This window comes from Marmota marmota, unplaced genomic scaffold, assembly GCF_001458135.2.
Source record: "Marmota marmota marmota unplaced genomic scaffold, marMar, whole genome shotgun sequence".
Classification (NCBI taxonomy): domain Eukaryota; kingdom Metazoa; phylum Chordata; class Mammalia; order Rodentia; family Sciuridae; genus Marmota; species Marmota marmota.
The window spans coordinates 65,776,941-65,801,248 of NW_026000026.1; the positions used below are offsets into that span (position 1 = coordinate 65,776,941).

General features: G+C 33.1%; 1 protein-coding gene and 1 pseudogene across 14 annotated transcripts in view; one reads left to right on the plus strand and one right to left on the minus strand.

Moving 5' to 3' along the window:
- The window catches only part of Fer (FER tyrosine kinase), a 459,302-nt gene that overhangs the window by 113,620 nt on the left and 321,374 nt on the right, over positions 1-24,308 (plus strand). For all 14 annotated transcript variants that reach the window (XR_007350572.1, XR_007350573.1, XM_048811559.1 and 11 more), the window contains 4 exons: positions 5,405-5,588; positions 10,434-10,571; positions 11,139-11,258; positions 17,223-17,345. Coding sequence is in view for 12 of the 14 variants with exons in the window: in XM_048811559.1 (XP_048667516.1) it covers positions 5,405-5,588; positions 10,434-10,571; positions 11,139-11,258; positions 17,223-17,345 (565 nt within the window). In the remaining 2 variants the exon portion in view is untranslated. The remainder of the gene's footprint in view (positions 1-5,404; positions 5,589-10,433; positions 10,572-11,138; positions 11,259-17,222; positions 17,346-24,308) is intronic.
- Positions 3,733-5,372, minus strand: LOC107140976 (annotated as a pseudogene).

Below are 24,308 nucleotides of genomic sequence, written 5' to 3' on the forward strand. Positions count from 1 at the left end.
TCAATAAGAATTTTTTCACTATAGAGTGAAATATTATACTACCTGTAATATTTCATATTGAGAAAATTAAAAGTTAAGAAAGTATGTAAGTGATCTGAGATATTCTGAAATAGATATTTGGGAAGAATTGTGCTAGATAGCTTTTGCAATAATTTTGTTAACTGAAAGGAACTAAAATGTTATTTATACTTGTGGTTTTTCATATACTACTAACATTTTTGGGATTTATTTGTATAGTCTCTATCAGATCTTAGATGTTTATTTTAAAACAAATTAGAAAAAAGTACAGTTGAATCCCTTTCCAAATCATGGCAAGTAGACATGTTTTTAAAACTCTTTATTCATACCTACAAGGGAAGGAGGAAGATATAGATAGGTAGTGTGCATACTATAAGCATACCACACAACTGAATATAGAAGTATATGTAAGTGTTAGAATATCCTTTCTCCCAAAAAACCTAATATAAAACCTCAAATTCAATATTAAACATCAAGGTGTTTTTGAAGAATTTATTGTTATTATTTTAATGTAATGAATTCTGCATTGGATGTTTTCTTCAAAGGCATCTAATTTTTATTTTGTTAATAACCATTGTTTAGCTGATAATAATTAGATTTTGGCTATATTACTCTTCTTCCAATTGTGTCAGACACTGTACCTAATAAAGAAAAAAAAGCATCTGGGAAATTCTGAACTTTTCCCATGTTATTTTGTATTATAAAATCTTAGTGAGTTTTGTTTATTTTGTGAATCATTCTGCACCAGATAGAAAGACAGATGGGTAGTGTGAAGTTCAAAAATCTGGGCAAATAGGAAGACAGACGGATGGTTTAAATGGTTTAACTATCTCCATGAAAATGTTTGTGTGGACAGCATGACTCTTGAAGTTATACTAAAAATTTAAGGAATTAATTAGGTATAATAGAGTTCATTAAAAAAAAATAATGTTTGAAAAATGTGACATTAAATATGGAATTCATTAGTTATGCCTTTTGAACTGCCAATAACAACAAATTAGAATAAAATACTCAATTACTCTTGCTTAGAAACTATTTGCTTTACTTTCTTATTATAAACTTGTAGACTGTAGAAAAGTTTTTATTACTTGGAACTAATTTATCTGGATACTTCTACATGATCTTTGGAACTGTTGGCAGATTAATTTGTTTAATTTCAAGTAACAGAAACAAACTAGCTTTAAAAATGGTGAATCAAAACAAAAGACAAAGACATCAAAAACCTTAAAATGGTCCTTAGGGCAGGAATATGACTGCTCTGGCAGCTTCTGTACCAGGAGGTAGTGAACTTTTCACTCATTTTCAGGCATTAGTGTTGCTTAGCTTCTAGCTGAGATGGTTTTCTTTATGATCTGGTGGGGGATCTTGGATTTTGGGAGTCAGCTTCATAAAGGAGTCTCTATCTTTTGTAGGTAGAGAGAAACAGGGATGATTATTTTTATAGGAAGGCTTCACCGGCTGTAGATGTGTCAATTGCATTAATTCTTGGGGATATAATGAAATGTATTTCTGCAAGAATAATGCTAAGTAGCAACGTTCTGTGACAAAATTATTATAGTAAAAATATGTGGGATGATATGTTCCTCAGAATGTTAAAAATCATTCATAATTAGTATTATTGAAGTGATTTACTAATTGCTAAGTTAATAAGATTACCCCATATGCATACAGAATAAGTCAAACTGTCTCTAGGGATTTATGTTAACTGAGGCAAACAAATTATTGGGTTCTGATTAACAATTCTTAGAAATTCAAAGTTCAAGTAAAATAGAATTTTTAAAAAAAAATCCTTGGGCATACCTCAAAGTGAGCAGAATTATTGATATTTAAGTTATATATGATTATTATACTGGTTCATGACATAAAATGGTTCATCCTATGGGTTGTAATAAAAAAATATGAAAAACCACCTCTTTAGTGGTTTAAGTTTCGTTCCCCCCCCCCGTGATTTTCTTCAGGTACAAACTAAATTAAAATACTTGTTCCCCTCCTGCTACTCTTAGTGGTAGAATCTGTTTCCAGTCAGAAGTGAAAAAAATTAGGAAAGATATTCTGGCAAAAAAAATATTTTCTCATGAGAAGTTCTTAATGTTTTAAAGTAATATAGATCTTTTGTGGCAACATTTTGTGAAATACCTTGGACAGTTATTCAAATGTGTGCAGGAGCCACCTAGTAATGGGCTATGACTAAAGAATTGTATTCTGAAGAATAATCAGGTGCACCTCTCTAGGAGGTGATGGTTATAGGACTTGGAAATACTAGAATTTGTTGGTAGTAGAGATATACTAGTTTGATGGAAATTATACACACACATACACAAACACACACACTTATACAAATATATGAAGCTGTCAAAAATTCTTAAGATCTATTTCTGGGGTCAGGATTAATTGGCAGAACTTCCTTGGAAGGAGAACAGAAATTAATATTTTTAAAAAAATTTCTTAAGCTGAATTGATAAGAAATATTTATTTGAATTGTCCCCAAAGTTCAAGATTTGCTTAAATGTTCTATTTTTCCTATGTTCACATATGAACACTTGACCAGTGAATCTCCACATCATGTAAAACCACAAGAATGGGATCCTAATTAGAATAAATTACGCTCCATGTATGTATAATATGTCAAAATACACTCTACTGTCATGTATATCTAAGGAAATCAAATAAAAAGTTTGATAAATTTACATGTTCATTCACTTACATTGGCAATCTATAAATACTTTCTATATTGTTTTAGTTGAAAAAGTACAAAAAAACTTTAACTCATGACATTTTTGGTATCTCTCAGACCTCTCCCAATTCAAGTCTCAATTTCTGTGCTTGGTTATCAAGTCATTTAGCACCTAGAGTGGTCCTTCTCATCAGATATATTTCCTCCCTCCTTTCCTCAATACTCTCATAGTCTTTCCTTGCCTGTGTAACATTGCTTATTCTTTTTTTTTTGTGACATGGAAAAAATATCAATATTTATCAATAAATTCTATTTATTTATTTATTTATTTATTTATTGGTTGCTCAAAACATTACAATGATCTTGACATATCATATATCATACATCTGATTCAAATGGGGTATGAATTCTTATTTTATTCTTTTTTTTTAATACAGTAGAATGCTTTATTTGAAAACTATCTCTATAAGTCTTATCTAGAAAACCAGAGTGGGGCCAGTGTGGTGAAAATGGACATGGGGTTGCTTGGGGTCCCTAGGATTCCTAGAGCATTGCTTAAAGGCAGCTTATCTACTAGGTTGGCACTTAATGTGAAATGTTTAGTGGCTGCCATGATGCTTAAGGCTCTGGCGTTGGGTTTGAGGAAAGTGTAATTGTAGCAGACCCATTCTGAGTAGGTCAGTCTGGGGAAGGGCAGCACGACACAGGCCTATCATAGGCACTGGGGTGCTGGTCTGTTTGTCCTCAGTACCACCTGCCTTACTTAACCCTCTGGTCAAGTAGCCATAGCCTGTTAGTCATAGGGTAGAAAACTTATCTTCACTGTCTAACAATTAATGAGTTTGATCTTCAATGATATGGATTACGAAGTTGAAAGCTGTAGCAACTCTTTTTTTCTTGCCCTTATAAAAGGAATCATCTGGTGTATTTGTGTATCAACAAAGGTAGATTGTTCAAGTTTGTATTCTGTATTTGTATTCTGGTATAGGATCAACAACAGGTCTGTACACTGACCTTAAAGCAAGGAGCTGGGGGATGATTTACAGTGGAATCACCAAATGGATCTCCTTCTCATAGATGTCAGGGATCACTTCCATTAGGGAGTTGCCATGTGCACAGTATTCTGGCCAAACACCTGGAACTCGTAGTAGATGAGCTGCTCCCAAAAGACCTTGTTTGTTTGGATGATGGGCCAGCTTGACTTGGTCCATATGTGGGCATCTTGCTTGGTACTTCACTGGGTAAGCAAGGCACAAAGTGACTGAGAGATTCACCCCCAGCAGCACACTGTTAGCAGCATAAGGCCGTGCTTCATTTCCACATTGTAAATGTGGTCGGGGATGGGGTCAAAGAAGACAGAGCTGTGAGATGGGTGCATTAACCACAGGCAGCTGTGTGTACTGGATATCCTCATAGAAGGTATTACCACTTCCTCCCAGATGTTGATGATGAGGTGATATGGTTTCTGGACAGCAAGAGCTTGTTTTTGGCAGCTATACCATTGCTGATATAGAGGCTTCTGGTGATCTTTGAGAGGCCAGTGACTGAGGGCTACTAGAACTGAACCTGGAAGGTACACAGAGGCACTGTCATCAAGGGTGTGGGTCAGCAGTTGGCCACATGTGAGGCTTGCATCTTTCTGCTAGGTTGTGTCCATGGAAAATTTAAAAGCATGTTGTGAGCCTGGCATGGTGGCACAGGTCTGTAATTCCAGCAACAGAAAAGGCTGAGGCAGGAGGATGGCAAGTTCAAGACCAGTCTCAGCATTTTAGTGAGTTCTTCTCTACTCTAGGAGTGTGATGGGATTAATTCTTGAAGCAGTGGCACTGCAAATCCCCCAGCAAGGGTATCTGAAATAAAGACCAGTTCAGGTCCTGGCCACAATCTCCACTGGCTCAGTACTCTGGTTTCTGTAGCAGTGGTTTCTCTTCATGGGGAAGAATTGGCTGTCCAGGACTTCAGAGAAATCTCGGCTTCTCTTCTATGCCAAGTGCAACTCTGCCAGTACTTACCAGGTTATCACAGCCCACCTAGTGGAGAAGTACCAATATTGCTTATTTTTCTGCCTGTGTTGCTATTCTAATTTACCAGGCTCTATGTCAACCCAAAGTACATGTATGAAGACATGGGGAGAAAAAAAAAAGAACCTTGTTTTTAAATACTGAATTTCAAATGTTTAGCATAGTTTCTAGTAGTGTTCAGTTAATAACATTCATTGAGAGGGACAAACTATTGTTCTTTACGTCATATACTTTTCCATACATGCCGTATATTTTAAGGTCTATTTTCTCCACAAAGCCTCCTCTGGCTAACCTTGGCTTTATTAATATCTCAAACATAGACCTCAACATTTAACATTATTTACAGCCATTTTTGATTTCTTGGTTGTACAATTTCATGTGCACTGCTATTCTGATTTGGTTTAAGCTTCTTGAAGATGAGAGGATCAAGTATCAGTATATTTTGTGTTGTACATACATTTTGATTCACCGAATATTTAGTGTACATCATGCCCCCTTCATAGCAACCTGCATGCTAAATACACATAAATAGTACTTTATATAAAGCCTAACACATAATATGAAACCAAAAAATCTTTAGTTTATTATTCATAAAATGTGTGAAATAAAATAGTGGTAATTCAGATGGTACATAGTGAAGAAAAAAACTTTTCCTTACCTTTTTGATAACTTTCTTCACTCTTTATTTCAGGGAAGGAAACAGAAAAGGCCAAGGAACGTTATGACAAAGCTACAATGAAACTTCATATGTTGCATAATCAGTACGTATTGGCACTAAAAGGGGCACAGCTTCATCAGAATCAGTATCATGACACCACACTTCCTCTGCTTCTGGATTCCTTACAAAAGATGCAAGAAGAGATGATAAGAGCTCTGTAAGATATGTTTCCTATTCATCATAAAATCACATTGAAAATTATTTCAAAATATTTTCTACCCCAGTTAAGCTTCTGCTCTGTGAGTTTTGTTATTACCTAGCACAATGGGTATGTCAGATCTGTGTAATCTTCTTCCTTCATTTTGGGATCATCTACTAAACCTTCTGGCTAGCCCCCAAATGGATCTTCTATCCTGTGTTTTTGTTTTGTTCCAGTTAGCTGAATATTTAAATTAAAAAAAAAATTCATTGGTTGACATATTCCCTGTTCCCAAAAGGTTGAACATTGAAATCTTGAATGAAATTTTGAACTGAGAAGCTTTAAGGAAATAATTTTTTGAAGGTTTATTTAGGCTTCTTGCTATTTATTTATTTTTTGGTATGAGGTTAAAATCAACAAATGCTTATTGAGGTTTTACTGTATACAAATTATACTACATGCTACTTAGGGATATAGAGATGTGCAGGCACAATTTTTCTTTAAGGAGCTAGCAGTAATCAATAAGTCACTTGCACACACATTTACCATATACATTGATGTAAGACAATAGAAAATGGTAAGCCACATGTTGGTGGACTTCATCTCCCTTTATTAGTTGATTTTGCAATTTCCAACTGATAGATTCAAATTTCTTTCACTGAAAATGTGTTTAGGGGAATTCTTCCATGTTAGAGTTGCTGTGCATTAGAAGTAGGGTTAGGAAAGAGAGAAAGGAAATGAGATAGTAATGAAGGAGTGTTAGAGAAGAAGAAATAAGTGTTGGATTATCTCTCAGATCGAAATAAATTTCATAAATCATGGTGAATTATGAGAAAAGGAACTTGGGCCAGTTCGGATTCTTATATTTAATTAATTTATCTGTAATTATGTAAATTAGAAAATGAATTCTTAGTCTAGTGTACTTTGAAATGTAGCGGTAAATTAATATGAAAGGTAATTGTGAGCATTTTTCAAGTTTTAAGAGGAATCCTGAATTGGGCTTGGTGGCACACAGACTGTAATCCCAACAGCTCTGGAGGCTGAGGTAGGAGAATCACAAGTTCACAGCCAGCCTTAGCAACTTAGTGGGACCCTAAGCAACTTAGCAAAACCCTGTCTCAAAATATAAAATAAAAACGAGCTGAGATGTGGCTCAGTGATTAAGTGCCCCTGGGTTCAATCCCTGGTTAAAAAAAATGTGGGACAGCTTGAATAGTTAATGAGTGCCAAAGAAACTATTAGAGTAGAATGATAATTTCTAAAACAAAGCTATAACAAATTGTATATTATGTTGTAGTTTGCAGAGCACTTTCATGTGCGTTTGTTCATAAACTCATTTGTCCTGTCCAGTATCCTGAAGAGTTAGGAAGATCAGTTTATAGCCAGGGTTTATTTGTGACAGATACATCAGTACTGGCTGAAGATCACAAAGCTAAGAGGTGGACTTGAAATGAGGTCTACTGATTATCTCAACATTCTTTCCATTAATATTTTAGTGGGTTGACTGGCATGTTCCCCAAATTTATATGTACCTTTATGACCTTGTTTGGAAGTAGGTCTTTGTAGATGTAGTAAGTAGTTAAGGATATCAAGATGCGATTGTTCTGGATTTAGGGTAGTCTTGAAATTCAATGACTATAGTCTTTATAAGAAGAAAGTACTCAGGGGAATGCAAACATGGGTAGCTATTTGAAGACTGAGGTAGAGTTTGGAATTAGGCTGCCACAAGCCAAGGAATACGTGGTATCAACCAAAACTGGAGATTTTAATTGTATTAGGAATTTCTTTTTTACAAATTAGAAAATTCTAAAATGTTGCAAATTGTGCTGGATCACACATTTGCTATTTGATTAATTATACAGAAAGGGAAATGTTTAAAATGTTTCCTAATACCTGTTACCCTGATATTAATTAACCTTAGTAAATGGCTTCATTATTGCTTTTGAACAACTCTCTGATGTCTAACAGATTCAGTACAACTACATCTCTTTGTATTATATTGTCCCATTCACAGAGAAACATTTCAGATAAGGGATCTAGGTTCCCAGTATTTCTTAGACAACAATGACTTCCAGAACCTCTGAAATTAGATCAGATTTGTCTTTGCTGCCTTTCAGACTCTGCTTGACTTACTTTTGCTTCTCCTTATGTAAAAGTGTGAAGGTAAATAGATGTATATACTTGTTTAAAGGTCAGACTAAATTTTAGATGATAAAATTTTAGAAGAAATAAATTTTAGAGAAAATAAAGTATTTTTAATTACCTTGAATATGTAAACTTTTTATTATTGATAAAATAGTGAAATATATACTTAAAATATTTAATTCATAAATTTAGTTGCTTTACTTTAAATTACATAATTTTGGTTGAGGAATATTTTCTTTCCTACCCTCCATTTGTCAATGAGTATTTTTCAAACTGTTGACATGGATTTTCAGTAATAGGTCTTCAAGATAACTAGAATATCCTTTTGGGACAAAACATTCCCATAGCATATTTTCTTCACTTTGCAGTACATTATTTTATACTAACATTTAAAAAATTCCAAGTTTGATGTTACCACTGAAATTGAATCCCTGAATCCCATGTGATAAGTACCCATTCATGTACTGTTGGGAGAGATTGCTGCCCCCTCCCTGGCATCAATCCCAGTTTGCTTTAAGGGTGAATATTAATGATTCCTACATCAAAATTATTCAGTAATTTCCATATTGTAATCATTTTAGTCCCAGAGATATTGACTAAATATCTATTTTAATTTTTCTGTCTTTTTTTCTTTAAATTGTATCTGTCAAGTGACTTCTGTAGTAATTTTAAACTAGCATTGCCTGAACCAGTTTTAATTTTTTTAACCCAAATACTTTATTAAAGTAGTAGAGAGAATACTTCATAATAAAGGAGCTTTGTGAGTAATGAATTTGATTTATGAATAATGATTTGAGAAAAGAAAAATAAGTAAAAATAAATAAATGCTATGTATTTATTTGAGACATATGTAGAATAACATTATCTGTCCACAGTTGCTGTTGGAGCCATTAATGACCAATGGCACTTTTTTTTTTTTTAAGTTGTATATGGCACAGTACCTTTGTTTAATTTATTTATTTTTATGTGGTGCTGAGGATCAAACTCAGTGCCTCATACATGCCAGGCAAGCACTGTACCACTGAGCCACAACCCCAGTCCCCAATGGCATATATATATATTTTTTTAAATTTTTTATTGTGGGTTGTTCAAAACATTACAAATTTCTTGACATATCATATTCCACACTTTGATTCAAGTGGGTTATGAACTCCCACCTTCACCCCATACACAGATTGCAGAATCACATCAGTTACACATCCATTGATTTACATATTGCCATACTAGTGTCTGTTGTGCTCCGCTGCCTTTCCCATCCTCCACCCTCCCCCCTCCCAACCACTCCCCTCCCCTCCCCTCCTCTCTCTCTACCCCCTCCACTGTATAACCCTGAGGGTCTCCTTCCATTTCCATGCAATTTCCCTTCTCTCTCCCTTTCCCTCCCACCTCTCATCCCTGTTTAATGTTAATCTTCTTCTCATGCTCTTCGTCCCTACTCTGTTCTTAGTTACTCTCCTTATATCAAAGAAGACATTTGGCATTTGTTTTTTAGGGATTGGCTAGCTTCACTTAGCATAATCTGCTCTAATGCCATCCATTTCCCTGCAAATTCTATGATTTTGTCATTTTTTAATGCAGAGTAATACTCCATTGTGTATAAATGCCACATTTTTTTTATCCATTCGTCTATTGAAGGGCATCTAGGTTGGTTCCACAGTCTTGCTATTGTGAATTGTGCTGCTATGAACATCGATGTAGCAGTGTCCCTGTAGCATGCTCTTTTTAGGTCTTTAGGGAATAGACCAAGAAGGGGAATAGCTGGGTCAAATGGTGGCTCCATTCCCAGCTTTCCAAGAAATCTCCATACTGCTTTCCAAATTGGCTGCACCAATCTGCAGTCCCACCAGCAATGTACAAGTGTACCCTTTTCCCCACATCCTCGCCAGCACTTGTTGTTGTTTGACTTCCTAATGGCTGCCAATCTTACTGGAGTGAGATGGTATCTTAGGGTGGTTTTGATTTGCATTTCTCTGACAGCTAGAGATGTTGAGCATTTTTTCATGTACTTGTTGATTGACTGTATGTCCTCCTCTGAGAAGTGTCTATTCAGGTCCTTGGCCCATTTGTTTATTGGGTTGTTTGTTCTCTTATTGTCTGGCATATTTTTATAACACAGCAGTTTAAAGAAGGGGATTGGTCTTTGTGACAGAATATTTTTTTCCTTTTGCATTTATTAGATCTTTCGAATTATTAGGCTAATAACTTTGATAACCTTTTTTGCTATTGAATAGAGGTCAAGAGAAAAGGTTTAAATGTCATTGAAGGTATAGAACTAGGTATTATTTACAAAAAAGAAAAAAAGCTCCAGGAGCATGACAAGAACCAAGAAGTAGGGCATTTGAGAAGTGGCAGACACTGGAGAGGGATATTTAGAAGACAGGAGTTGATCAGAGGTCCATGTTATGGAATCCAAAATTTCTATGAGAATATTTTAAGATCTAGAAAATTATCAACACTGGTTCTGTATTTTGGACCTGTTCAATACATGTTTGAAAAGGTAATGCCTTTTTAAAGATCATTTGCAATGATTGTAGTTATTAAATGTAATCCCTCTTCTGTATTCTCCAGGTATGAAATAACATGTGCCTGAAACCCCCATTTGTAAATTCTGGTAGTACATTTCTATGTCTGTTGTTCTGAATCCTTCTTGGGTCTGTATTTTTTTTTTTTTTTTGGATAAAATTTTAAAATGTTATAAAATTTTATTTTTGTTTTCAGAAAAGGAATATTTGATGAATACAGCCAGATAACCAGTCTTGTTACAGAAGAAATAGTGAATGTTCATAAGGAGATTCAATTGTCAGTTGAACAGATAGATCCTAGCACAGAATACAATAATTTCATAGATGTTCACAGGTATGATATTTTCATTCCTCTTTAAATATTTTTGAAAATATAATTGTTCTGCCATATAATATTTAATAAAATTAAGACAAGAAATATTTAAGAATATTTATTACAGATTCATTTGTCTGCTTTTGACTTTAAAAGACTTTCTCAATGTTGATAACTATTTATTTATATAATTATATTTAAAAATTCATTAATTATTGTATTATTGCTTTAATCCACATTTAGTATATGAACTTCTTCTTCTTTTTTAACATTTATATAGAATACTGTGAATTTACATGTGCATTAAACTTCTCAGATACCAGTTACTTTTTTTCATCTATGCATCTTATTTTAAGCATATTAAAATTGTGATGGGATGAAGCAGGTTAATATTTGTTTTTTGTAGAGAAGGAAAGTAAAGCTGAAGTTACTTGGTTAGACCTTTGGGTTTATTTGTACTTATACTTTCTGTGTTTACTTTGTTAATATAATTTTGAATAAGAATAAATATTCTGCCTTTGGTGTGTACTAAGATATATTTTGTTAATATGCTAATATTGATCAGAATTATTTGGCATACTTTACTAGAACAACAGCTGCTCAAGAACAAGAAATTGAGTTTGATACTTCCTTATTAGAAGAAAATGAAAACCTTCAGGCAAATGAGATCATGTGGAATAATTTAACAGCAGAAAGTTTGCAAGTAATGTAAGTATTTAGAAAATCTGAACAGTTTAAAGATTAGTCTTATTGTTATCTTATAATTTATCATATTTAAATCCCCCATTTTTCAAGTAATAAAAAGTAAATTTGTTTAGAGTGACATATTTTGAGAAATATATTAATTTTACTCATTGTCACTAATTTTGATAATTCTCAAAATCAAAGTTTTGTGATGTTAAATTAATTTGCCTAATTATTGCTAATATTTTATATTGGAATAATGATTTATTTTTCAAAGAGAGAGAGAGAGTGTGTGTGTGTGTGTGTGTGTGTGTGTCTGTGTGTTTTGTTTTGCTGTACTAGGGATTGAACTCAGGGGTATTTGACCAGTAAGCAGTAATCCCATCCCTTTATTTATTTATTTTTTAAATTTTGAGATGTTCTAAATTGCTGGAGTTGGCCTTGAACTTATGATCCTTCTGCCTCAGCCTCTCAAGAGGCTGGAATTATAGGTGTTTGCCATTGTGCTTGGCAACATTTTATCTCGTTTTATCTTCACTACTTATTGGCAGAACCATTTTGGAAATAAGGACACTATTTGTTAGAGATAGGAGAGACATTGATGTCAGAACATTTAGCACAGAATTTGAGTTTTAATTGAGTTCTCTCTAGAATCAAGGATGTCTTCTATTATAGAAGTGTCTACAAAATCAGTTTCTTCTTTGTTGTTTCTGTTACATAAAGTTTTAAAGGAGTTTTAACAAATCTTATTGTGTCTTTTAGTATTTTTCAAATGTTAAAGGCAATTAATAGTGCTTTTTGAATTTATAAAATATAACTAAGACCACTATACTGTTAAATATTTAACATCTCCTGATTTTGTTCAGGGATAACACAAAGAAATGTATTTGTTTATTTATTTAGGTACTGGGGATTTAGCTCAGGGGTGCTTAATCTCTGAGCCACATCCTCAGTCCTTTTTGTATTTTATTTAGAGACAGGGCTCCTTAAGTTTCTTAGGGCCTTGCTGAGTTGCTGAGGCTGGCTTTGGACTCGTGATCCTCCTGTCTCAGCCTTCCAAGCTGCTGGGATTATGGGTGCATGCCACAGCACCTGGCCAAGAAATATTTATTTATTTATTTATTTTTTAAGTTTTAAAATATATTTTTTAACTATTTAAAACATTTTTTTATTAGTTGCTCAAAACATTACAATGTTCTTGACATATCATACATTTGATTCAAATGGGGTACGTAATCTTAATCTTATTTTTCCACGTGTACAGATTGCAGGATCACATTGGTTATACAGCTACGTTTATACATAGGGCCATACTAGTGATACAAGAAATATTTATTAATAAGCATTGTAACTGCTTATCTTTGTGTCAAAACCATAGCTAGAAGTGGTTATGTACTCATTTTTCTTCAATATTGAACTTGTAAATTATTTCACTTATCAAATTTTACCTCCAATAACATTATTCAAAAGTTCTCATCTAATGTAATTAATCTCCTTCAGTTATTCAGTAACATTTTAGTGGTATATATAATTATCTCAGGTAGGATTGTAAAATTAGTTTTGTAAAAATTAGTTTGTAAAGGTGTTTGAAATATCTGCTCAGATAGAATTGAAGGAACTAACAAATGCTTTTGCACAAATCACCTGTTCAAGATGTGGGTTTAGTAACTATGGTGACCTGCCACTGGTGAGAGGAGTAGAGGCATGGGAGTATCCTGAATTATATTTTTCTGGCAGCTATATTACATTTCTTGAAGCTGTTCCCCAAGTTTTTGATGCCCTCTACAGGGGTCTCTTTGACTATTGACTTTGGCCATTGACGTTTACAATGAGAGTTATTTCTAAACTGGTAGTTTTCACCTGGGCAGATTTTGTCCTCCAGGGAACATTTGACAATTTCTGGAAAAATTAGCCACTGATGCTACTAAGTATCCCATGGTGTACTGGACAGTTTCCCAGGACAAAGAATTATGTGGCAATAATATCAATAGTGTTGAGGTTGAGAAACTGTACTGTGTAAGCAACAAATGCATTGAACTCATGGTGCAAGATGGTTGGTAGAGTTTCTGAATTCCTGTGTAATGAGATATTCCATTTTTTAATTCATATATTACATGGTAAAATATGACATAAACTGCCCCTGATTTTGTTATCACTATCTTGCTCCCAGATAACATATTTAGTTAACAAAATAATTTTGCTGTGTATTTAAAGTTGTAAAGGTTAGTACCTTCAAGAAGTTTATACTGAAATTGATAATTTACTTAATAAACTCCAAAAAGAATGAACATATAAATATTGGGTTATATAATGTGGTAAAATTTAAAAAGCTACCTGTTATAAGCTTATGTAATCAGAGATTTTATAACTGAAGAAGAATTTGGTTTTTTTTTTTTCTTTTCAGGGTATAATGAGGATAGAATTAGTTATACTTATAAATCATTGTTTCTTAATCATGGTGATAAAACAGTGAACAAAATATCATAAATTAAGATAATAAATCTTTGTTAATGTGCTGTAAGATTTAATTGCTTACATCTTACTGAGGAAAAAAATTGAGCTACATTTCATTGCATTGTCTTCAGGATGAGTTTAAGATTACGGTTTCTTCAAGAATTTTATTCCAAGAAAGAGTCATTTGATATGTTTATTGGAAATGTTAAGATAAATTTAAGATATTTGAATGTAAGAGTTACTTTTTTGTTAATGTAGTGTTAACACGTTAGAGTTAACACCTATACTTTCCTGAAGACATTAAAATTGTTAATTTATTGATTGTATTGAAATATTTCATTAGGAATGAAAGGAACAGATAGCTATTAGAAAAATAAATACAAATCTCCAGTGATTATGTGAAAAGATATACTTTATTGACAAAGAAATATAAATGAAAAAGAAACTGTTTTACTTATCAGATTGGCAAAGATTTAAGTAATTTGATAATATTCAATGTTTTGTAAGGCATAAAGAAATGAGGGCCTGGGATTGTGGCTCAGTGGTGGAGCCCTCTCCTAGCACGGGCAGGACCCGGGTTCGATCCTCAGCACCACATAAAAAATAAAGGCGTTGTGTTGTGTCCATCTACACCTAAAAAATAAATATTAAAATATTAAAAAAATTAAGAAATGAACCCTCTTATAAAGTATTGGCAGAAATGTAAATTGATATAATGTCTGCCAAATTATTTAAGTAAAACTGGACAGATTACTTAAATCCTGTATGATGGAAATCTAATTACATAATCTATTCATGACAAAGTTATTGCCTTAACCTGTCTAAACATGTATCACAAAAAATTTTATCATAATCTCATTATCTGCATGTCAACTATATTTATATTGGTGTGTATGCAAAGAAGAGTTAAATTTAATGATTTATAGGATTATTTCCTTTTTATAAGAAGAGTGTTTGCATGGTATATTACCCTGTGGTGGTAGGCTGTTTCTCAGGCTCTGATAACAATTGGCACTGAACATCTGAAGTTGTATTCTTCCCATCAAACATACTTTTAGGTTGCATTATTTTCAGACTTGAATTTGAAGTTTCTTTCTTTGCTTCGTTATCTATAACTACTCTTTTGCCACGTCAACAACCTCTTTTTTATTGGATCTACCTTCTTTGCCAAATTTGGGAAAGGGTGCTATATATAAGAATATATTATAAATAAGAATTGATTTTAATCAGACATATACTGAAATTGAATATTCAAATATTTCTTCTTATTCAATCACTGTTTAATTAAATAACTTGGAAATCATTATTTTAGTTCATTAAGTAATTTAAATAGTCAGGATATAAAATTATGAACATAAGAATATATTTAAATGTTTATTGTGATTTTTTTGTTATTTTGGATAGATGAAGCATATATTTGAGATTTATTGCAAACTTTAATGGAGTTATGAACTGGCACATTAGCAGTTTATAGCAAATCATAGATAGGTTATTCCAAAATAATGTGAACATTACTTTGCTTGTCAAAGGAGTAATTTTGGTTGATTTTAGCAAAATAGTAAAGTTAAGGTCTTATTTTGTTTTTTTGTTCACTCTATTTTCTAATTTCAAGTGAAGTATTATTATTATATTAATTCCTATCAATAGGATAGATAATTCCACAAGATTGTGTAAAATGTATATATAATCTTATATTCTAAAGTAAAGCCTGGGCTAGGGTGGTGACTCAGTGGGAGAGTGCTCACTTAGCATGTGTGAAGCACTGGGGATCGATTCTAAGCACCACATAAAAAATAAATAAAATAAAGGTATTGTGTCCATCTACAACTTAAAAAAATTAACAAACAAAGCAAAACAAAGCCCAACTTCAGACCTCATGCTTCTCACTACATTTTTACAAATTTAAAATCATAACAGGTTTAGCATTTATTATGGAATATAAAGTAGGATCTCTTAAATGAAGAGTATAAATTTTCCATGTGGAAAAGTGATTCTCCCAGATCTTGCAGGGCATGAGTTAATAATCTGTATGTAGCCTATGAACCAATTCATCTTGCTGCTTATTCTTATGCAGCCCATGAGCTAAGAATTCTGTTTATTTTTAAATGGTTGAAAGGAAATCAAAGAGAAATTATATTTTGTGTCACATGAAAATTACATGAAATTTGAATATCAGAGTATATAAATAAAGTTTTATTGGTACATAGCCATGTTTATTCATTTACCTGTTGTCTCTGGGTGATTTCCTGTTGCAACAGCAGGGTCAAGCAGTTTGTGTTGTGACAGCAACCATATTTGGCAGTCTCATCACTTCACACCACTGCTTGGCACAATACAAATTAGAGTGACACAGTTATAATTCAGCACCATTTTGAGTGTGACACATATTGGCATACTGCAGCATTTTATTTGCTTTTTTTTTTTTTATCAGTTCATGCCTATTGTGTCAAAATAAGAAGAGAATGGATTTTGAATGCCTTACTTTTAAGGCACAGTAGAGTGTAGATTGTTTTGTTACTGAATTACATGGCAAAGCCATGTAATTGTGTTTATTATGCAATGATATTATGCCTGCTATGTTCTGGCTGAACTTAATTAAAGTCATATGCTCATGGATCAATATTGATATATGCTGGTACCAATCTGTGTGAAGAGACATTTCTAGAGTGAAGTATGTAAAATCTCATTGTATATCTGCATTAACAGATGAGCATTTACAGTTGATTTTGATAAGCACTAACTTTAAGCCCCAAAGAAGAGAAGTATTATCACCTATAAAGGATTCATAGGCTAATATTACAATAAATTGTTTTCAATTATTATTCTATTTTAAATTTACCAATAAAATATTTGCGAATATTTATTTTCTGTCTTTTTTATATTACTACCTACATAATATCCTTGATTTTATTTTTTGGTGGCAAAACCCAAATACATACTTACTCTCCAGACCTTTATAGAAAACATTGGCTTCTATTGTTTAGGATGACACCAACTTAACTGATCCAACTATGGGAATCAATGTGTATCCAACAGGATGTCAAATATTCAATGTTCCCTCACTGTGTTTTACCAAGTCTGTTTCTGGTTTTTCTGACTTATAGTCTTACCTCAGGATTGCTCTCTGGTTGAATATGTATAGAATTTTATTCAGCTGTGTTTTTATTTACTTAGTCCTTATCTTTGTTCTTTCTCACTTTGTTTCCATTTTTCTTTTTTTGTAGTTTAATTTGTCTAATTTGATGAAATTAGACTTTTTACACCAACACTGCCCATGAATACTTCTTGGAAATATTGAAATGTTCTCTATTGGTACTCAGTGTTCTCATTGAGTGAGGTAAACTACTAGTCACATTTCAATTTAGCACTTGAAACATGGCTAATACAACCAAGGAATGGACATTTTAATTCAAATTAAATTACATGTGGCTCTTATTCTAGACATCACAGTGTTAGATTGTGAGTGCTTTCTTGGTAAGTGTAAAGTCTACATAATTAACGTGTTGATTGATAATGTTGAAATTGCCATTCTAGGTTGAAAACTTTAGCTGAAGAACTTATGCAGACACAGCAGATGCTTCTAAACAAGGAGGAGGCTGTCCTGGAGCTAGAGAAGAGAATTGAAGAGTCTTCTAAGACCTGTGAAAAGAAGTCTGAGTGAGTAAAAGGAAAACAACTGAAGCAAGAAAGCTTAATTGATGAAATTTTATACAATTGTTCAGTGATACAACCAAAACATTTCCAGAAATGGAAACTTCAATTTAAGTTTAAATCTTTGTATAATTGAGTTAATTTCTAGGACTCTTGAAAAATGCTTCTGCATTTTTGTAGATGTGGTGTGCCCTAGAAAGTGATGCCATGTTTTTGAAAACAGATTGATCATGTTTCAATATTTTAACAGTTTGAACTATGTTCTGAAAGAACCCTCTACATAAAGCTCTCTTTACTTTCCCACATTCATTTTTACCAAATGCACTATGAAACCCTTTGTTAGAGTGTCAGACCAATATTAGCCAGAAACTGGTTTGTACTGTGTTAAAAGGAAGCAGACAAACCGATTAGAAAATAGTAATCTGTTTCACCTATGAAAATCTCCCTGAGGTTTGTTGTGTTATTTTTGTTTTACTATTGTTTGTCTGGCTGATTTCTGGATTGTAAATATCTTCCTGGGTTTCTGAGTTTACATATCTTGGTATATTCTTCCTTTCACTAATTATAGTGTCTTTTCTCTTCCTTCAAAATTTAAATTTTGATCTATAACTTTAAATTACTGATCTGAGTGGTAATGGAGTGCATCAACAACAATGGTTGCTGGTATGATTTCTCTAATCCTGACTTGCTATCATACTCTCACAACTTGTTTGACTCTCAAGGAATTTGTGATGTGTTGGTTTTTTCGGTCTACACACTTGCTCTTATTTCTGCACAAATTTACAAATATTCTTTGCTTCTGTGAAATTTATGATCCTCTTGTTCTCCTCATTATTGTAAGCAGATAGACTTATATACTGCAGAAAAAATTAGAAACATTAGGTGATAACTCCCTTATTATGGGGGAACTAGACATCCAAACCTATTCACATTAGCATTCATTCTTTTTCCTTGTTTCAACTGAGTTTTCTTGTTCTGAGTTTATTTCTTGTGATATTTTAGAAATTATCATATGATCTCTTACTTTCCCATAAATTTTACACTATTTTATATATTATTTTTACCTCCACCCCCCCAGTTGTGCTCATTTTTTATATGTACTCAAGTCTTAGTTCCAAAAAACAATTTTTACCTCCCTACTCTCCAACCCCCTCACCGTTTTTTTCCTTCAGTGCGTGGGATTGAACCCTAAGGCCTTGTGCATGCTAGGATGTGCTCTTCCACTGAACTATGCCCCCACTCCCAAGATCCATTTTTAGTCTCCATATTTCCCCAGTTATTATCTTTGCCTTCTGTTCTTTTGGTTTAAAGTTGTTCTAAGAGTGTTGCACTCACCATGTCAATTCCCACTTAGTTTTCAACTTACATATAATTTTTCCCTATTGCTCTAGAAATAGGTGTGTTAAGATTACCAGTGACCTCTCCTTTGACAACTATCTTTCCTGATCTTTCAACAGTATGTGACTTTGCTGACTTCATGTTCTTTCCTTTCCCTTTACGTTTGGAACCCAAGATGCCAGATTATTCCTATTTTGCTGGTCATTTCTTTGCCAGCTCAATCTTCTCCACTCACTCAGTCCATTATGGAGTAACTAAAATCATGACCATTTGCTTTGTCACTCTTCTCCCTGACCTCTTACTCTAGGTAATCTTCTGAAGATGGCCCAAGTTTTTTTACTCTCAGATTTTTTGGCTACTTATTAGCCCATTTGGGATGTCTTAGAAGTTATCCTACATTGCCCATGTATAAGTCTAGATTAAAAAAATCTCAATATAGCTGAACCAAACCTCATCTAGTTTACTCTTACTATACCCTATTTCAGTTAAAGACACTAGTATCTTTCCTGTTATAACATAGAATATTAAGTCCTGCTTCTCTTATTTATACTGTATTTCTTATACAATTTGGTATTAAATTTCTGTCATAGTCAGTTTGGGATTCTATAATAACATACCATAGACAAAGTGACTTGTAAATAATATTCTTTATTTCTCATAGTTCTAAAGGCTGGAAGACTAAGATCAGGGTGCCTTACTGGTTGGGTTCTCCTATGGACCCTTTTCGAGGTTACAGATGGCTGTCTTCCTGTATCCTTATGTGGCCGATTGAGAATGAGATAGTTATCTTGGGTCCCTTTTAAAAGGACACTAATTATATTCATGAGGAGTCCACCCTCATAGCCTAATTACCTTCCAAAGGCCTCACCTTCTAAAACCATCATATAGGGGTCGGATTTTAGCATATGAATTTTGGAAGCATATAATCATTCTATCTATTGCAATATCATTTTGGAATCAGTGTGTCTTTTAAAAGCAAAATAGAATGGGGCTGGGGTTGTGGCTCAGGATAGAGCTCTTGCCTAGCATGTTCAAGGTGCTGGGTTTGATCCTCAGCACCACATAAAAATAAATAAATAAAGTAAAGGTATTGTGCAACTAAAAAAAAAGCAAAGGAGAATGAAACTAATCAAATTATGTATGTGCATATACAAGTATGGCACAATGAGACCCATTATTCTGTAGAAATTATTAGGTACCAATAAAAACAAAAAAGAGAACAAAAAGATTTGAGTTACATTGGGCATTCATTTAATCTAGAAACTTTCAGCATTGCATCAACAGAAGATTCTTTTTGAATTATGAAAATAAAACTTAATTATCACACATAAAATTCAACTTTTGCTCTTCTTTATTGGTGAATGTATATCTTTACATGTTTACACATAACCAAATTGTTTTTTCTTTTATAGTTTTACAAATGCACACAATATAAATGTCTCCTATTTATGTAAAGAAAGACATCAGGGCTGGGCACAGTGGTGCACACCTGTAATCACTGTGATTTAGACGATGAGGCAGGAGACTCACAAGTTCAGAGCCAGCCTCTGCAACTTAGCGAGGGCCTAAGCAACTTAGTGAGACCTATTTCAAAATAAAAAATAAAAATGAGCTGAGGAAGTAGCCCAGTGGTAAAGTGAACCTGGGTTCAGTCCCCAGTACCAAAAACAAACAACCAACAACAAAAAAAAGAAAGACAATTCGGTATGCTGATCCCTTTTTTCTAGGATGTCTGAGTATATATTTGCTAGAGAAGGTAATCTTTACAGTTTTTCTTAATCTGGAAGTTTGGGACTTTTTAAAAATGTGTTTTCTTAATTCAGTTATTTGTATCTTTTCATTTACATTATGGTGCAGTCTTTTTCCTTCATTTATTTGTATTTATTAGAAGATGAGAATAAGAGTAAAGGAGAATGAACTTGATAGGTGATGGGTATATGGAAAGTAGCATTTCTTGAATTTTTACTTTGTATCACATACTATGTTGGAAATGATAAAATCTCACTGAATGTTATTTTTCTATTCCTTCTTCATAAAAATGGCCTATATTTTACCTGTAGGACTTTGAGAATTTATATTACTTACCTATGACCACATATATAAGTTTTAGAAAATGCATTAGTTTCTGATTCCAAAGCTTCTATCTTTTTGATCATAGTTTTTGTTGATCTTATGATTTTAATAGCATACTTAGAAATATGTTAGAGGAGTGTGTCACAATTGCCAAGCTTTTCAGGGTATGAAACCCAATTTCTGTTAGCCTGTGTTACCATGGAATTTTTATTGTTTGCTTCAGGATATAATCTTGACAATATTAAGTATATTATATAACTAAATGGTCACTGCTAAATCCCATTCATTTATACATTGGAATGGTTGATGTTTGCCTTTTCATTATTTGTTAAAATATTTCACTAAAAAAAAATCTTAAAAGGATCCTAGGGTGATGTGTTTAGATTTTATTTCTTAAGGTTTCTTGGGTACTTCCTGTTTTTGTGACCATCTGTATATATCTGTACATGTATATTTAAATACATACATAATCAAAATAAGTTTTTATCTGGTTTTAAATTGGTTTAGACTTATTGTTACTTATTGCTTTGTTAGCAACCTATACTATATTACTTGAAAATAATGCAAACGTATTATATTTCTTTATGAATACTAAAAATATTCCATATTAGATATTCACATTCTTAAGTCATTTCTAAATTAGTTTACTTATAGAATAACTTGCCCTATCGAATGATAATAAGCAACTAAAATCAAATTCTTTAAATTTGGTTTTAATATAAATATTTCACAGCATCATCTAATATTTACAACTCCTGAAGGTGCATAACAAGTCTTATCCTCAAAACAGATATTTTTAGATAATTATACATTAACGTGTAATAATAAGAAACAATATAGAGAGATTCCTTGTACCTTATACTCAGTTTCTTCCATGGTAATATCTTGAAAAACTGTAAAATAATATTAAAACCCAGGTTTTGACATTGATCACAAGATACAAAACATTTCTACCACAACAAAGTTCCTTCATGTTGTACTTTTATAGTTATGCTTCCTTCTGTCTCTTTTTAAAAAAATTCATTTATTTATTCTAATTTGTTATACATGACAGCAGAATGCATTTAAATTCATAGTACACGTATTGAGCACAATTTTTCATCTCTCTGGTTGTACACAAAATATAGTCACACCATTCATGTCTTCATACATGTACCTAGGGTAATGATGTCCATCTCATTCTACCATTTTTCCTACCCCCATGCCCCTCCCTTCCCCTCTATTCCCCTCCCTTCCCTTTGCCCTATCTAAAGTTCCTCCATTCCTCCCATGCTCCCCCCCACAACCCCCATTATGAATCAGCATCCTCATATTTGGGAAAACATTCAGCCTTTGGTTTTTTGGGGATTGGCTTACTTCACTTAGCATGATATTCTCCAACGCCATCCATTTACCTGCAAATGCCATGATCTTATTCTCTTCTAATACTGAGTAATACCACATGCACATCAGATACAACATTAATCTTTAGGGCATATAAAGAACTCAAAAATCTTAATACAAAAAAACCCCACAAATAATCCAATCAATAAATGGGCTAAGAAACCGAACAGACACTTCTCAGAGGAAGATATACAATCCATCAACAAATATATGAAAAAATGCTCAACATTTCTAGCAATTAGAGAAATGTAAAACAAAACTACTCTAAGATTTCATCTCACTCCAGTCAGAATGGCAGTTATTAGGAATACAAACAACAACAAGTGTTGGTGAGGATGTGGAGAAAAAGTCATACTCATACACTGCTGGTGGGACTGCAAATTGGCGCAACCACTCTGGAAAGAAGTATGGAGATTCCTTGGAAAACTGGGAATGGAACCACCATTTGACCCAGCTATCCAACTCCTTGGTTTGTACCCAAAGGACTCAAAACAGCATACTGCAGTGATGCAGCCACATCAATGTTTACAGCAGCACAATTCATAATAGCTAAGTTGTGGAACCAACCTAGATGCCCTTCTGTCTCTTCTTAACCTTGGAAACCACTAATCTAGTTCCCATTTCCACAGTGTTGCCATTTCAGTAATACTATATAAGTGGAGTCATACTGTATATGTCACCTTTTGGGATTAGCTTTTTAGACTCAGCATAGTTCCCTGGAGATTCATCCAGGCACTTTTGAGTAGTATTCCATGGTATGTGTATTCGTTTTCTAGGGCTACTGCAATAAATAGCCACAGTTTGGATAGCTTCAAACAATATATATTTATTCTCACATAGTTATGAGGCCAAAACACTGAAATAAGGTGTTAACAGCATTGGTTCTTTCTGAGAGCTCTGAGGAAGAATGTGTTTCATGCTTTTCTCCTAACCGGCACTGCCTGACATTCCTTATTATACATTATGGATTATAGAAACATAATTTCAAACTCTGCCTTCATTTTCCTACAGTGTTCAGATTGTCTCTTCTCTTTATCCAGAGTTCTCTTTTCCTTAAAGGATGGCCATCATATGGATTTAGGCCCTATTCTAATTCAGAATGACCTTAATTAATTGTATCTGCAACATTCCTGTTTCCAAATAAGATCACAGTCTTGAGGTTTCAGGGTTTAAGACATGAACATATCTTTTTGAGGATTACAACACAATTTGTAGCAGTATGGATATATTTGTTTATCTAATTATTCACTCTTTGGAGGATATTTAGTTTTTTCTAGTTCTTTAGCTATTACCAGTAAAGGTTCTCTAAATATTCATGTGAGCATACATTTTTATGTGAGCATAAGTTACAATTTCTCTGGGAAAACTGCCCAGATGTGCTGTTAGTAATTGCAGGGGACTTACATGTTTAGTGTTTTGAAAGTTGGCTCTGCCATTATACATTCCAATCAGCAATGTGTGAGTGATCATTTATCTTTATCTTTACCAGAATTTGCTATTGTTATTTTTATTTGAGACCTTCTAGTAGGTATGTAGTAATATCTTATTATTATTTTAATATATATTGCCCTAATGGCTTACATTGAAGAACAACTTTTTAATGTGCTTGTTTCTCATATGTTTTTTATTGAAATATCTATTATCTCTTTTTCCTATTTTCTAATTGGATTGTTTTATTACTTTGAAGCTTTTGACATAGTCTAGACACTTGTCCTTCATCAGATATGTGATTTACAAATAGTTTTTCTCCCAGTCTGTAGCTTCATTTTCATTTTCTTGACAGAATCTTTTAGAAGAAAATTAAATTTTGGGCTGGGGATGTGGCTCAAGCGGTAGCGTGTTCGCCTGGCATGCACGGGGCGCTGGGTTTGATCCTCAGCACCCCATAAAAATAAAATAAAAGATGTTGTGTCCATCAAAAACTAAAAAATAAATATTAAAAAAATCCCCTCTCTCTCTCTCTCTCTCTCTCTCTCTCTTCAAAAAAAAGAAGAAAATTAAATTTAATATAGTCCAATTTATTTCACCTTTTGTGATTTATTCTTTTGGTATCAAGTCTAAAAGTTCTTTGCCTAATCTTAGACCTTGAATTTTTTTTACATTTTGCTAAAAATTTAATAGTTTTAGATTTTATATTTAAGTCTATGACCCATTTTTTTAATATATATATATATA